At 38.5% G+C, this 16,520-nt stretch overlaps 1 protein-coding gene across 1 annotated transcript in view; it reads right to left on the bottom strand.

Annotated features, from left to right (window-relative positions):
- aff3 (AF4/FMR2 family, member 3) overlaps nt 1-10,312 on the bottom strand; it is a 31,083-nt gene extending 20,771 nt beyond the window's left edge. Inside the window, exons 1-4 of the mRNA XM_036556945.1 lie at nt 10,080-10,312; nt 1,674-1,751; nt 1,484-1,517; nt 1,228-1,276 (exon numbers count right to left, since the gene is read on the bottom strand). Of these exons, the coding sequence (XP_036412838.1) occupies nt 1,228-1,276; nt 1,484-1,517; nt 1,674-1,751; nt 10,080-10,100 (182 nt within the window). The 5' untranslated portion in view covers nt 10,101-10,312. The remainder of the gene's footprint in view (nt 1-1,227; nt 1,277-1,483; nt 1,518-1,673; nt 1,752-10,079) is intronic.
- Nucleotides 10,313-16,520: the final 6,208 nt, after the last annotated feature.

The raw sequence follows: 16,520 nt of genomic DNA, 5'->3' as shown, positions 1-16,520 counted from the left end.
ATTATTACAAACAGTCCCAGACTTTGTTGTATCCTCCTCTGTGCTTTACAGTATAGTCTGTTTGGATTTGTGGAAAGCCAAATGATGTTCAGTGATGCTCTAATGCAGTGATATACTTCATTTAAACATTCAATCATTTCCACATTAATGAAATATATTACATTGGCACAGTTATTGCCAAAAGTAAAATGAGATACACAATTGTATTAATGTAATGTACAATACTGTGTAAAAGTTAGAGATCACTTTTACAGTAAGTAAAAGTCATTAATTTTTCAGGAGATATTGCTGAAGAGATTAGATATAAGATAATTCACTTGCATAAGGAAAGTCAAAAGAACTTTAATGAAAAAAACAGGTGTTTCCAAAACCTAAATTAAAAAAATTATTAATATCATTCCTAATAACATTGCAAGACCTGGTAGACCACCCAATCTGTCACCATCAGATAAACAGTACTTAAAGCTTTCGTCTTTAAGAGAGAGGAGAAAATCAAGCTCCACTGTTCCTTCATATCTGAAAAAAATTCACAAGTGTTTGTGTTCACAGAATAATGGACTGACCACCCCAGAGTCCAGACCTCAACATCAATAAATGGGTTTGGAATAAGAAGAAAATGCAACCAACTTCTAATACTGAACTTTGGAGGTGTGGAAAAATGTCCCTTCCAGTCTTCTGGAAAGAATAAAAGGTGTAAAAAGGCAAAGGGTGGACACACCAAATATTGAACATTCTGATATTATACTTAGATGTTGAGGCTTCTGTGTAATTTTCTGCTTTTTCCCTGATGCTGAAAATCAATAACTTATAATAACTAAGGTCTTAATAGTCGTTTGGACTAGAAATTAAATATATGAAGGGTGGTCTCTGACTTTTGCACAGTACTGTATTTTATTCATTGATTTACATACACCACGCAGAGAAATTGTGTACACATTTGAATCAAGCAAATTCAGTTGCTTTTTTCAGTGCTGGTTTCAGTGCTGGTTTATACAAAACCAATTATCATCTAAACAACTTAATATCTGACAATCACACTGACATGTCCACTAATGGTAATCCAGCACAAATCTAAGCAGTTGAACCCAGAGGGGTGTGCGTGACTATGTGTGTGTGTGTGTCTGTGTGAGCCGCTCTTTAATAAAGCTCACAGTCAGAGGCAGTCCAGGCATCTACTGCTGGTGCCTGGTTACCACTAACAGATCAGGTGTCATGCGTCCCACTTACGATTTGTGAGGGGCCACACGTGGCATCCTCATAGAGGCATCATCCCTCACTGTTTCAGAAAAAAAGAGAGAAAGAATGAGAGAATTAGAGTCAGAAAAGACGTAATGTTACGGAACATCTGAACATTTTATATTAAAGTGAACAACAAGATATAAAGACATACTCTCTAATCACACATACATGCACATCCACACAGATACACACACATAAAAAAACCAAAGCGTACATCTTTACATGAAGCTGTGTGCAGCATTACCATGTTTGTGCTGAGAGCTGTGTCGTTTCCCCTCCTGCAGCAGACACACAGAATCAAACCCATCAATCACTCTGCAGGTAGCTAAATAAACACTATTTCTTCTGGTATAAAAATGAGCTGAGTTTTGTACCCACTGGCGCTGGCTCATTTGTTCGTGCTTCTGACAACCCATCATGTCCCTTGTACTCACCTTGGAATCTGAATACAGGAACCTCTCAGTGCCCCCTCCCCCTGGGGGCTGCTGGGAAGGCCAGGAGTGGGTCATATCCTGAAGGGAGTGAGAGAAAAGATTGAAGGTTAAGGGTGGAAGGTCAAAGAGATTTAAGGATTCAGTTTGGAATACATGCAGAGTGGAAATGCAAGAGTTTCACTGTTTGAGGCGAGGCACTGTTTGGGGCGAGATGCCCTCTGACATTACATACTTCTTTTATGGTTTGCATGTCTCAGGTCATGTTCACTTACACCATGCCATTATGGTTGCTGGCCACTAGGGGCCCCATCAGGTGGTTTGAATTACAATCCCGAACTTTTCACAGACTCATTTTGAGCAGAGAGGCTGTGATGAGGTTTGAATTAATGACACTTGACTTTATTGGAATTATAGAGTTCTGTGCTAATTCTGTACTGCACCTGCAATTGGGCATGCTCTTCAGTTCCTTAGTCTCTGAACTACATGACTTTAATGGTCAGGATTTAATAACTGAACAGGGAGCCTGCAGTTTAAGGGGTTAACACGTACTTCAAATTTGCTCATGGTCAAGAAAAAATAAGTGACTAACCAGACCTCCATCATGGACCTCTAAGAACAGGGCTATATACTCTTAGAAAAAAAATATAGTTTTCAGTGTACAAACAATGTCACTGGGGGAGAGGGGGTATCGTCAAGAGTACATCTTCAGTAGCTTTAGTTGTTAATCATAATTGTGCCATAGTCCATTAGAGTTATATTATTTAAGTTGCATTGATTCCATACACCTTGCCTGAAAAGGTACAAGTATGCAGGTTCCCCTGGGAAAGTGAATGTAGTGCACTGTTAAAACTCTTTTAATTGGAACTTAAGGACCATTTTGTACATTTGAGGGTACATTTACATGTTTTGTACCTTGAGGGACTAAAATATAACTGAATATGACCATTTATTGTGACCGTGTAGCTTCAAATGACTAGAGGCCTACAATTGGCTTTTAAAATCCCATGGTGCAAAGCTTATATTTCTTACATTGAGGTATACTACATAAGTTGATGCACATTTTTGGTCACATGAAGTTTAGTTGAATTTAATAAACATTTATTTGAATGCCAATTCAAGGCGAATATCTATTAAGCATTCACAGCACACTATCAAAAAAAGGGTTTTTTTTGGATGTCATCCATTCATCCATACATACATTCACTAATATATCATATTCCCAGAATGTGACTACGTTAAGACTTATAAGCAGACTCAAAATTAGAGTATGAAATTGTTTATTTGAATCATATTATGCTCCCTATAATGGCGTTCTATATAGTGCTCCTGTTTTCCCAATGTTAGGAACAGTGATTAGAACCAACTTCAGGCTACAAGTACAAAGCTATTTTAATGCAGTCAACCAAAGAATCTTACATGCTTTTCACAGTTAAAAGAGGATATTTGAATATTTTCATGCAATCTTCCATAGCACTGCTGACTAAAGAAAAACATGTATCTCCAAATTAGTAACTTTACAGGAGAAGAAATAAATATTCTAAACTTTTAATATAAGTTTATGTAAAGAGATTTATTCCAAGTGATTTTGGAACATTTCTATTGGTCCATATGTTCAAATTTACCACAGGATGATTGAGATAAAAAAAAAAACACCTATTAATCATTTCTGTGATGCGATATATAGTTTGAATTTTAAAAGTCAAATAGATTACAAAATTTGACTATGACAAATGATTTCAGAATTACACGAAAAAGGAAACATAATTAAAACACAATGTAAATGACAACTGCCATGTTCAAATGATGCAGAAAAATAAAAATCAACAAAAATGTAGATACGGTTTCCTTTGGAAGGCAACAATATGCTTTCCTCAGTTCTCATAAAATAAAAACTGACAAATGCTGCACAGATTCTAAAAAGCAGCAGTTACTGATTTCATGTTAAAGACAGGCGATATTTAGATGTCCTGAAGTTTGATTAGTTAAAATAGACAAAAAGCAGTAGGAATTACACATTAAAAGAAATACTATCAAAGACTGTGAATACAGTTATTTTTATTCACATATGGTACTGCACTAGATACAATGAAACAAGACTAATTATGTTCTCTTTGAAGATGCAGTTGGTCAGTTCTTTTGTGACATAATTTATCATAACAATAAATTTCATCATGCTGTGCACCCCTACTCCATGTGTCATGCTCTACCTCATGTCTGACACTGACGTTAATGCAATAAGTAGAATAAATTTAGGAGAGAAATTTCAAGGGCTTTTTAAGTGGAGCTTACGGGATATGTAAGTGTGTGTCAGTGTGTTCTGGTATGTGTCTCAGCAGATTAGCCTAAAAGAGTTTAGTGTTGTCTGTGACTGATGCTCCGTGTGTATGTGTACATGTGTGTGTATGCGTGTGTGTGTAATGAACAGGAAGCAGTCTGCAGTAAAGGTCATGTGTTATCTGCTGTGACGGTTGTAGGCTGTCAGAGGAACAGATGAGGATGTGTGATAGGGCAGACTAGGATGGAATGTTGTCTGTGGCAAATGCCTGAAATCTAATCACAGAGAACACGAGGGATACTCACTATGACGAGCAGCAGGTCGTTGTCATGCTATTTAGCCAGACATGACACAGACGTGCACGTAAATGCAAATGCAAATGCACACAGAAGTACACACGTACATTCTGCATTCGCATCCTTGATACTTGATTGCTTGATACTGTTGTTAGTGCTTTGCATGATTTATTAAAAATAGAGCATAGTTAGTTATAGTTTAGTATAGTAGTTTAATTGGATTTAGTGCAGTACAGTATGTGAGCAATAGGTGACCAATATACACATTTAGTCTTTAAATATACTGATTGATAATTATTTTTTCGGACCATCTCAAAAGAAGGTGAAGGTCGATGTTTAGGTCTCAAATACAAAATCAACATTATATGGATGAAGATATGATGACAACAGATAATTCACTTATATCCCCGGAAGACAAAGTTTTCACCAAGTTTTGACTGAGTTCTCTCTGAATGCTCTTTCAATGCGCTCACAATCATCGGATTCATCCACTCAGTGAAGGGGGTCCGCACATAAAGTGCAGTTATAATTTTCTACTAGAGAAGTCTCCAAATCCACAAGTCTTACTAGTGTAGCTTTAAGGATGTAAGGATATAGCCAGTTTTGACTATTGTTTGTCTACTTCACAAATAAATTCCCACTCATAGTTGACCTCATAGTACTGTGATAACAATGTATCATGGGGCCCAGGATTCCCACTCATAGTTGAACTCTAATTAAAAACAAATTAAAAAATGTTTATCAGTAAAATAAACATCAGTGTCAAAGACAAGAACACTTGTTTTAAACACTGGTATTTAGATGATGTTACAGTCATGGTTTTCAGCAATTGGATCTATACTGTAACTTACTGTATAAGGCGTTATTTTGCTACTACAAAAAAATGATGACCTTAACAGAACACTGGTGTCGAGTCTGTACTCAATATGGCTGATATCAGTGTATCAGAGCTCAGACATCAGAATCAGTGTTGGGAGAGAAAAGTTGAATCTGTGCATCTCTCCCAGGATCACCACTTTCAATATTACTCCTAGTTAAGACAAACCATTTCACCCCTTTAATAATCTCTATCTTACACCCTACATCTCTATCTCTCTATCCTCCGGCCATCTCTTTCTCACAAACACACTTCTCCCTACGGAGCATAAGCTTCCCTCTTTCCACCCGTCCTCTGGCTTCATTATATCTCTCTCCTCTCTCAGTCACTAAGGACTTGAGCTCATCCCTCTCTTCCAACAACAAGACTTCCCAGGTGAGCCTGCTGCTATCTGCTGTGTGTCTTATTCTCTCTCTCTCTGTCTCTCTCTCTCTCTTCATATCTCTCTGTGCCTTGCTTGCACAAACAACGCTCCACATCCTAGCATGACTGCGTGGCCTACTTATCGTCCACCCTTACAGTCTTACCTAATATATTTGTTTCAATGATATGATGAAGCCAGAAGAGCAGTCGAAAGGGGGATTGCCAACTGGAGTATATCTATAAATGTAAAGCACATATATGGCATCAGAATATTCTTTGTAATTCTATTGTGCTCATTTATCTGTACGTGTGTATTTATAAATATAAATAAAAAAATACTTAAATGACAACACAGTGGTAGAAAATTGCATTGCAATGCACACTGAAACCGCTACAAGGAAATAATCTCAGTCTAGTGCTGGTTAGTATCGATAAAATTTGGTATCACTATATTTTCTAAATGTTTTCAGAGCATTAAAAGATATTTGAGTTTGCATTCAGAAAGTTAATGAATGCACTGCTACTCTATGCTAAAATAATGTCTTGCAAACTTGATATATACTTGATTACTTGATTTTACTTGATTTCACTTAGTAAAGACATTCTGTGTATTGAAGTTAACTGCATACCATGAACACAGTGTACAAAATAGAATTAAACAGCTAAAAGCAAACTGCCTGGCAACAGAGAAAATACTAATTGCTGGACATTAAATCATGGATTATCTATCAAATATATTGCTAAAATTAGTCTCCAGAATAGTATGTTTATAAGAAAAGGCAAAAACATTCTTAAATTACAATGATTACAATGTAAGTTATTGTAACAAGATTTTATTTCTACTTGTAGACAACTATCTTAAGTGATGTCCTTTAATTGAAATAACTTGATTTAAAGATTTGAATTTTTTACCCAATTTTCTCCCAAATTTAGCCACTCGCTAGCTAGGTGTCCCCCAGTCACATGATGCTACAAAGTTGGGAGGTGAAGGGCAGCACATTCATCCTCCATGAGGAAGCACCACCGCATCTTTTCGACTGCTGCTAACACAGCGTCATTAGACACCCTTGAAGAACACTAACAGCCATGTTCATGTTAGCTTGCATTGTGCTGAGTGATGAAAGGAGAGGGTCAGCCATCCTACCCACACAGAGAAAGGGGGGCCAATTATGCTCTCCTGGACTTCTGGCCATGGATGGCTGTGGCATCGCCAGGTATCAAACTTGCAATCTACTAATGATGGTGCCAATGCTAACACAGTATTTTTAAAAGAAAAAATTTTGGTTGGTATAGACTGATGCTCACTTTTTCAGAATCAGTCTGAGGAAAAGTAGCATCATGCCGTCTTTACTAAAAAGATTATTAAAACTGAAAAGCAATATCATGCTATGCCAGTATTGCTGTATACTAGTACAGACAATACATTGCTAAGCCCCCATCTCTCTCACACACACACACATCATGAAATAGACGTTCCTAATTTTGCACTTACTACCAAAATATTCTCATTTTACCTGTGTGAACAACACAGTAAGAGACTTAATTAACAGAGCTTTTGTACACATACACACACACAAAGTCACACACAGTGTGTACAAAACCACAAGTTCACACACACATGCAGCTGAGTAACAGAGATGTGTGTGCAAGGTGAGTGCTGGTTAGTGGTAGCAGTGTGTGTGTTTGTGAAAGAGGTGATAAGCACATGCGTACAGTACCAATGCAGCACCCACGCAGCCTGAAACCACATCCAGCACACTTATAGCTCAGCATCTTATCACCATTCAAAGCTATAGCTATAAGTTCCTGAAGCATTTTCTCTGTTGAACTTCACACTCCTCACTGAGGGTTGAGGGGAGGTGGCACGAAGACTAAACTGGGCTGGGCTTACATTTCAAATCATCCACTCATCAGCTGTTGTGATCACATGTCCTGTCTATACGTTCTCTTAAAGTGAACGCACAGCAAGCAGCCACCTATTTGTAGAAGCAGGTGCCTCTGCATAAGTAAGAAAGTTTGAAATCATAAGATTATTTAATAATGTTGAAGAATGGTGGTGATAGGATCCAGGGGTCACATGGTCTACAACACAAATATGGCCATTTTATTTACTATCCAAAACTACCAGCCAAATCTGAAAAAAGTTTTCTGTGAGGACTATTTTGCATTACAATGCCCTGTATGTACCTCTCCACCATGTACCATGTACCTTTTAACAGCACATTTTTGACTAAAACCTTATCGCAAAAGTATTGTAAAACAATGTCTCAGGCATCAGGAAGTGTATTCATAACTATTTCATGTAATAACTTTCAGTGAGGGGGCTTTTAGAGGTGTTAAATGCTTTGGATGTCTGGTTCCCACCACTGCAAACAATTCTAACTGTAAGTTTCTCTAGAACAGAACATTTCATGTCAAACTGCTCTCAATGACCGTTTACGTCTTAGCAATTTAAGGTCCTACGCCTGGCATTTAAGGTCCTACTTTGTATTACTGTGCATTTACTTAATAAATATTGATGTTTTACAAATTAAGAGCCATACCAGAGTACACTAGAGATGCAGTATACTACAACAGAGTATACACAGAAGATAGCTCACAGACAGCGCGTGTGTGTATAACATACAAAAACATACACTGTTCAACAATGATAGGAATGAAGCTTAGTTCAAAGCCTAATTCAACACACCTCACTCATATGTCTGAAGACACTGCTTCACTGAATGTAATATGAAATATTAGATTTGATTAGATTACTGCAAGGCAACAGGATAATTTAACCTGACCCACTGGTAAAAAGGTTTGAAATGTACGGTTAACTTCCTAGTTCATACAGTACTTATTTGGAAGCTAAGCTGCAAAAAAACAGCCCATTTTGAATTCTTTGTTTTTGTGATGTCACAAAGAACAAGTTTAAACATTTACACACTACCCTGTTCAGTGTACAGCTGTTCTTCCCCACCCATCATGCTGAAGGTATAAGGAGTGTTTCATCCTGTGCTGCTTTTTGAATGAGGCACAATTTAGGGCAGCCAATCAGAACATAGACCATTTACACATACCAGTCTTAAAACACAGTAACAAAAACAGCCTATTTAATACTTAAGCATAAAGAGAGGTTGGAAAATGGCCATGTAAAAATACATTACTTATTTTTAGTACATACACGAAACATGTTATGACTTGTTACTTCCTGTGGTGTCTGTTTAAATCTGTCCTGATGTTGACAATCACATTAAAGGTCCAAAGAGCACACTACATTGAATAACTAGCCCATATCTACCACCACCATCTCTTCATTCAGTCAATCTGTGCTTATCTACTATAAACACACCAGCGAGTCACACATCATGCACAGCAGTGGTAAAAAAAAGCTGAAAGCAGGCCGACTGCAATTCAAGCAATAACAACAGATGATGAACCTCATAATGAGGAAGTTAATCATAATATTTTTGGGCACTGCAGTGTCTCTCCTAGCGTCTTGCTACAAGTGTGCCAAGCATGCTGATATACACTCATCTTGTTCCCTCTCTCTTACACACCTCCAACAGCTGTCTTTGTCCTTCTCTGTATCTTTTCCTGTCTGAAAGAATGACTCATCTGTCTTGGTGTCACTACAGTTGTGAATGTGTATGTGTGAGAGAGTGAGAGACAGAGAGGGGGAGAGAGAGACAGAGAGAGAGAAAGAGGGAGAGATAAATATGCATTGCATTTACTTGATTCACATCATTTGAATAAAGTTTGTTAAATCAACACAATTTTGTCTTTCAGTTCTCTCACTTTGGGCAAAAATTGTGTTGATGTAACATATTATTCAGTATGGAAATGATGCCTCTTTCAGTGTGCATTAAACTCAGGGTCTTTTGGTCACTCACTCATTCAAGCAGGTCCTTTTCAGGAGTGATGGTGTGATCCAGCACCTTTCGCACCCTTCTTCAGCTTCTTCTTCAGCTTCCTCTCACTCCAGCCAGCGCCTGCCTGCATATCCAGCTGTCCACATCAGCCTGAGCAAACTTCCAGTCCAGTCAAGTCCAGTCCAGAGCGCAGAAAGTTGCTCTGCAGCCCGGGCTCTCTATGGTAAGGTCCAGACTCAGGCCAGGCCAGGCCGCTAGCGCGCTGCACTGCTGCTCATGATGTAACCCCTCGAGCTGGGGCTCATAACGGCGCACACTGAAGCAGCCCTGCGCACGCACAGCAGAGGAAGTCTCAGTTTGAATATTGTGATTTGAATATTTCGCGCATGGCCACAAAAGCAAAACCGAAAAGACTGAGGCTGCAGCGACCGGAAAACGGTTCAACTGCCAAACCCAGCAGCGACACTTCAGCCCCCCCAGACGACAATCACGCAGCCCCATTCACCATCAGCACAATCAAGCACTCAAGCACTTCTGTTGAGCTTTACGCAAGTTAAAAATGAAGCAACTGGTGTTACGTCAGCGCTCTGATGTAAATGATATTTAACGCACGGGGAAAGTGCAAGACTAATAAATGCCATAATCAATAACTACATGTTCTAAAATAACCAAGTCATTTCAGTCTCAGCAGCCAAAAAAGGTAGTCGAACTACAGTGAAGTAAAAGAAGTTCTGCGCTTACCTGGTTCGGGTATGAAAACATGTAAAAGAGCTTTTCCTTTTCTTCCAGCAGCAGCGCGCATGATGCTGTTAGTGCCTTTACTTCTCCATCGCGGTGCGTAAAGGCGCTCCAGGGCAAAGAGCAGCAGCGGAGCGCGCGATGGGCGGAGGCATCTCCTATTAACTCCAATCACTTCCAACCACCTCCTCAACTCCTCTTAACTCATCACCTCCTCCAGCTTCTATCAGCTCCTCCTATCTCCTCCACTCCTGAGAGAATCCTGCACCGTCAGAGCGACAGGACTGTAGCAAATAGAGCTGGAGGGGAGGAGGCACTGTTGGGTAGCGTCCTCCTCTCTTCTTATAATTAGAAAAAAAAACAAAACAATATTCAGTCAGGAAAGTATGGCTTACTTTTTAAGATACATGTGAACAAATTCTATTAAATATTAGTAAAACTAGAAATTTCATGAAAAAATTTCATTTAAGTTGGTTTGACAAAGCCAGCCAATAACGCTTCAAAAGTTAAAGCAGCTGCAGAACACTGTTGATTGCTTTTGATGACTAAATTGGGGTTTATGTAGTAATTCCAGGTAGCTGCTATAGTGTTGCTATGAGGTTGCTATGATATTCCAGCTTGTTGTTAAGGTGTGGTTTTAGGTGGTTGCTAAGGTGTTGCTAAGCCATTGCCACTGTAATCCAGGTGGTTGCTAAGGTGTTGCCAAGCCATTGCAACTGTATCCCAGGTAGTTGCAAAGGTGTTGCTAGGCCATTGCTAGCACAACTTAAGAGGAGTGTCTAAAAACATTTGGCTCCAGAGTGTATTCTGACTGTGGTCAAATAAGAGTTACAGGTATAGGTATTTTATAATAAATAAGTAGAATGACTCACTACTAAACCACTAAAATAATATGATAGGTATATATTCTTTTTTTTAAAAAACAAGATAATATACAATCAGGGAAGTAGGGCAAAGGAGTACAGACAATACATGGATACGTTAATATGGCACATAAGAATAATGATAATAATGTGTGTTTGTATGTCCAAGATTGTATAGGTGCCTGCTCATCCAAAGTTTTTTTCTGCAATCAAGGGTATGGATGATTAGTTCTGGACCACATACACCACTCCAGCTCATCCCAAAGCTATTAGATGGAGCGCCATCACTTCAGAGAATGCACTTCCACTGCTCAACAGTCCACCATTGGGGTTCTTTATGCCCCTCTAGCTGATGTTGTCATTGGCATCATGACCCAAGACTCATGTGCGTCACATTCTATTGTGAATGCATTTCTATGGAGATTATACAAACTGTACTAATACAATTGAACACTTGAATCAGCATTTTAAAGCAGCTGAATTCACTAATTAGACGAGTGTCTTGATACTCATGGACATAAAGTGCATCTAGGAATCAGTGGGATTTACAATAATGTCGCTTTGCATAAAAGCATCTCCTAAATGCTGTGAATGTAAATGTAATGTAATGCGAAAAGTTAAAGAATTTAAAGAAAACTAGGAAAATATAAAGTAAGAAAAGTAAGTAAAAATGAGCAAGATATTCATGGGAATGCAGATAAGATGGTCAGAATCTCACACCTCAGTGAGGTAATTTAGAAAACTGTTCAGATACTCTCACATTGTTCTGGGTGTCTCAACAACTCACCAGATCTGTTGCTCATTGCATCCTCTAAATATGGCAACAACTTTCAGCTTCAGAGCTCTTGTAAAAATGACCCAATAGGAAACAGGCTGCCAGTTACAGAAAAACAGAAAATAAACCTGAGAGAAGGGGATGGACAAGAACTAATCTTCTGTAGAGTGCATACAATTTATGTCAAAAGTATCCAGGCATCTCTGCTGTTTAATGATTTCTACTTTGAGGTGCATCCCGTTGCTGACTGTTCATTTGCACACATGGCTTGTGTAATCTTTACAGAAAAGCAACGCCAACAGAATGGGATGCTCTGAAGCAGCCACACATGACCTGACATCACCGTGCCCAATGCCAAGTGCCGGATAGAGGGGTATAAAGCCCCTGAGCTTTGGGCTGTGGAGGAGTGCAATAGTGTTCTCTGGAGTGATGGAGCTCAATCCAGTACTTTTGAGATGAACTGGAGTGGCATTTTTGATGCAGGACTAATCACCCAGCATCAGTACCATATCCTCACTAATGCTCTTGTGCAATCAAATCCAAGAGGCTGTTACTACAGCAAGGGGCTCCCTATTAATAACCTTGATTTCAGGAGAAACATTGGATGAGCAAGTGTTTACAAACTGTTGCACATATAGTGCCTATGCAAGTACTTGAAGAGTCTTCTGGTCTATGGGATGTTGTCAGGCATTACATGTATACTGTAACTCAAATGGAAAAAGAAAAACAAGTAGCAAACAGAATACTAATGCCTGGAGCATATAAATGTGTCAGGAGAGGCTGCAGAGGATTTATAGAGATACTGTCTGAGACACAACTTGCTTGTCTGTGTATTGATTTCTCACTGACTCAGAGTGAAGCTGAAGAGGAGTGGGACAGTGTGAGCCAGTGTGAGTCCTGGGAGATGTTAAATTCAACATAACACCCCACAGGACAACAAAATAAGGAGAATATGAACAGTTGATCCCAAATTTCCCCTTTTCTGCTTGACATCTTCATTTCACTCTTATTTTCTCTGGAAATCACTCTGGAAAAGTGATGCTTTTTTGATGATTATGAATTGATTCCATCTGAATGAGCACTGGTGCCTTGACCTGTTTATACTACTGTTGTCATGGTGCCATGATGGCTTACTATTGAAGACACTTGTGAACAAGTTCTATTAAATATTATTAATAACTAGAAAAGGAAAGTGCATGAACAAACTTTGTCAGGTTGGCTTGACAAAGACAGCTAATAACACTTCAAAGGTTAAAGCAAATGTAGAACATTGTTGATTGTTTTTGATGACTAAATTATGTATGTATACAGTAATTCCAGGTAGTTGCGATGGTGTTGCTATGAGGTTGCTATGGTATTCCAGCTTGTTGTTAAGGTGTTACTTGATGGTTAAGGTGTTGTTAGGCCTAACCTATGGTACCCCAGGTAGTTGCTAAGCTGTTGCTAAGCCATTGCAGTTGTATCCCAGGTGGTTGCTAAGGTGTTGCTAGGCCATTGCTATGCTATCCGAGGTGGAATATATGTGGTATGACTCACTACTAAACCATGAAAATATGATAGGTATGTAGTTATGAGACTGAGCAATAGTACAGTTCCTAGAAGTTAAATGACTTAATCAAACCAAACCACCTTAATCTGAATACATTCACTTCTACTACATCACATTTCATGCAATAACTATGAAATTACAGGAAGAATAGTTTCATTTTTACAGTTAACCTTAATACACTGATGTGAGTGAGATGCTAGAATTCTATCCCAGAACTCAAGCAGGAGCATGCGTGATTTTCTCGCCATTACCCAACCTAATTGTACAGATGTTATGTTACAATGTTCCCCTTCTCTTTGGCAGGGTTTCATAATTCAAATACAGGTTCAAATAGAGCATATGCTGCTTTTGACCTCAGAGGCATTATTCACACTGCTGAGCACAGAAGAGAGCCACACCTGGGGAGGAAAAAAATCACATAGTGAAACCAAGAAACTGTGGTCAAAAATGATTAGAGATAAAGAGAGAGAAAGCTCTCAGAGAGACCATATGAATCTATGAGAATGGTAGAAGAGTGTTGAGACTTGAGTAAAGCAGCTTATTTGAATGCAAAGCGAGTTTGCAGGATGACACATCTACACCAGAGAGACTGCATCAAGCCCCTGACACTGTGTTAGTGTTCGTGTTTAATGGTGCATGCAGGTTTATATGTGTATTTGTTTATGGGAGTCAGTAGGAGATTTTGAGTTATGGTGTTATTACATCTCCTACACATGGTGCAGAAGTGGGGCACATGCATACTGCATTATGATAAATCAGAGAGAAGAGCAGTCATAAAGTAGTGCTAAAAATCAATACCGATGCTCACACCCTCTCAGAGGCTTTTACAAATGGACATGTGCCCACATCACATTAAATCACAGAAAAAAGTACATTCTTAAAAATAAAGGTTCCTAACTGCACTGAAAGGTGATTGGTGCTTTGAATTCATATGATTCAAACATGTCGAGATTATTAAAAAACTTATAATCTGCTATAGAACCTTTACATTACGTGGAGGTTTTTTAAACTTTGAAGAGGATGTTTACACTGGCACATCACATTTACAAATGTGATTCTTAGAAGAATCTTCAGTTAAAAGGTTCTTTAGAGAACTATAGGTAGTTCTTAATTTCAAAATGACCTCCTTATTTTTAAGAGTGTAGGCTCCTGCTAAAGTATTAGCTACTTCCCACCCATAGGCTTGTCACTGTTATAACAGAAATAGATGATCACAATTATTTGAACTGATAGCAGTCTCCACAGTTATTAGCTTTCACAGTCATATGTTTATGACACAACAAACAGAATGTGTCATCCATTGCGTTGAGGCAAAAGGCTGTAAGTGGAAAAAAATAGAAGAAAATGTAATTAATTACAACACAACATGGATCTCATGAAAACAGTTCTAACTACTGACTGATGCTATAAAACCTTTAACATTGAGTAATGTTTGTTTATTTGTGCTCAAGCTGTGTCTGTAAGCACTGACAGCTAGAAAGCACACAGCTAATCAGTCAATTTGCCCATTTTACACTTGTAATTCAGTAGTTCAACCATAAAAAGATAGACAAATGCATTTGCATTTATTTATATACCGAATAATCATCGGCTAAAATTTAATGATTGTGACAAGCCTACTTACACACAACCAGAGTAAATGCATGCATTCATTACTGATACTCAACTAACAAAACATTCAAATACAGTCACAAATACAGTCCAACTATGTAGGAATAACAGAATATATAAAAAGGGGTGTGACTGCTCTTTAATAGCAAGGCAGACATATGTTAATGAGTTAGTAGATGAGGTTAAACAGTGAATATGACAGGAAGCTTCTCGAGCATACACGAAGAGGAAGTCTTTGCAGGAGCGCTCTTGGTTACAGCTCCTGGTGATGACTGACCTGAGGGATTGTGGGTTGTCCCATGGCAGGCCTGTTAACACATGATGTTCTGCATTGCCAGCCTCCGGAGTGCAAGCTCTCCCACCTCAACACCCCAGAGATTCTCCTTGAACCTCCACTGGTATCCATGGTGACCCGCTGGGACCTTAGATTCCTCTAGGTAGCTGGTCAGGTGATGCTGTGCACTGAAAAAAGTAATGCACTGTATTTGCTTGATTCAAACTTCATCTTCACACAAATACAATATTACATCATTATGACTTACTTTGGGCAATCATTTTGTAGTTGTAATACAGTTAAGTATATTTTATGTGGAATCGGTGTATACATTTGGATAAAGTAAATTATTTATTATGCACTTCATTCACTTTTCTCATCTTAGAATCAAATTTACATCAAACCGAGAGTGCTAGTTTGCAGACTCCTTTCAAGGATATAGTGTGAAAGGGAATTCCAATGATTTTTCAAAACTTCTGCATCATTAAATGTAAACAGAGTCATTCAGAGCAGATTGATGTGAAACGCTCAGTTCTAGAGTCAGAACTGTTGACAGTGGTGGTGATAGGAACCAGGCGTCTAAAAAGTTTAATGCCTCTAAATGCCCCCTCACAGACAGCTATTAAATGAAATATTCACAAATATGCTGCATGGGCCTGAGATTTTTTTTTTGTTTCAGTTTTGAGATAAAGTTTTGGCCTAAAAGCAATTTTTTTGTCCTTTCATGGTGGAGAGGAGTTGTAAGGCAAAATAGCCCCTAATGTAAAATCACTGGTTGTTCTGTGTAGCATGTAAATTACACTATATAGTAAACAAATGGCTGTATTTGTGTTGCAGACATCGTTCCTATCACCACCACTGTAAAGAAATCTGAGTCAGTAAGTTTCTCTACAGTGAACTATTTCACATCAAACCACTCTGAACGACTTTTTAATTTTTTAAATCCCTTTTAATTATTTTCTTTAAGTAATAGATTCAATCACCATTCAGCCTATGTCCAGGTTGATTTGAGATTTAAGCAGGTATTGTCCGTAGACTCAGTGGCATAAACTGTACTGAAAGGGATTTTCTCAGGCATTGATTCCATGACGCTTTTATGGATGTTTTTCACTTAAAAACGCCTCAGCCTGTTACATTCAACACAGCACATTTAGCATTAGACAATTTGCTGCTGTTCAACACAAAATAAAGCTAATCGAAATAATATTTATGACCGCATGCCTAGTGTCTAATGTCCCAGTATATAATAGTAGGTTACACAGCACCACCTTGCGGACAGCTGTCGAAGTGCAGAAGGATCAATAAAAGAAAAACAAAAAAGACCTGTATAATAAGGGCAGGAAGAGTGAATCTGTTTATTCTGGTAGGCCTA

The sequence above is a fragment of the Colossoma macropomum genome, unplaced genomic scaffold, assembly GCF_904425465.1.
Source record: "Colossoma macropomum unplaced genomic scaffold, Colossoma_macropomum, whole genome shotgun sequence".
Lineage (NCBI taxonomy): Eukaryota > Metazoa > Chordata > Actinopteri > Characiformes > Serrasalmidae > Colossoma > Colossoma macropomum.
The sequence above is the reverse complement of the archived record's forward strand: the minus strand, read 5'-3'. Positions and strand labels throughout refer to the sequence as shown.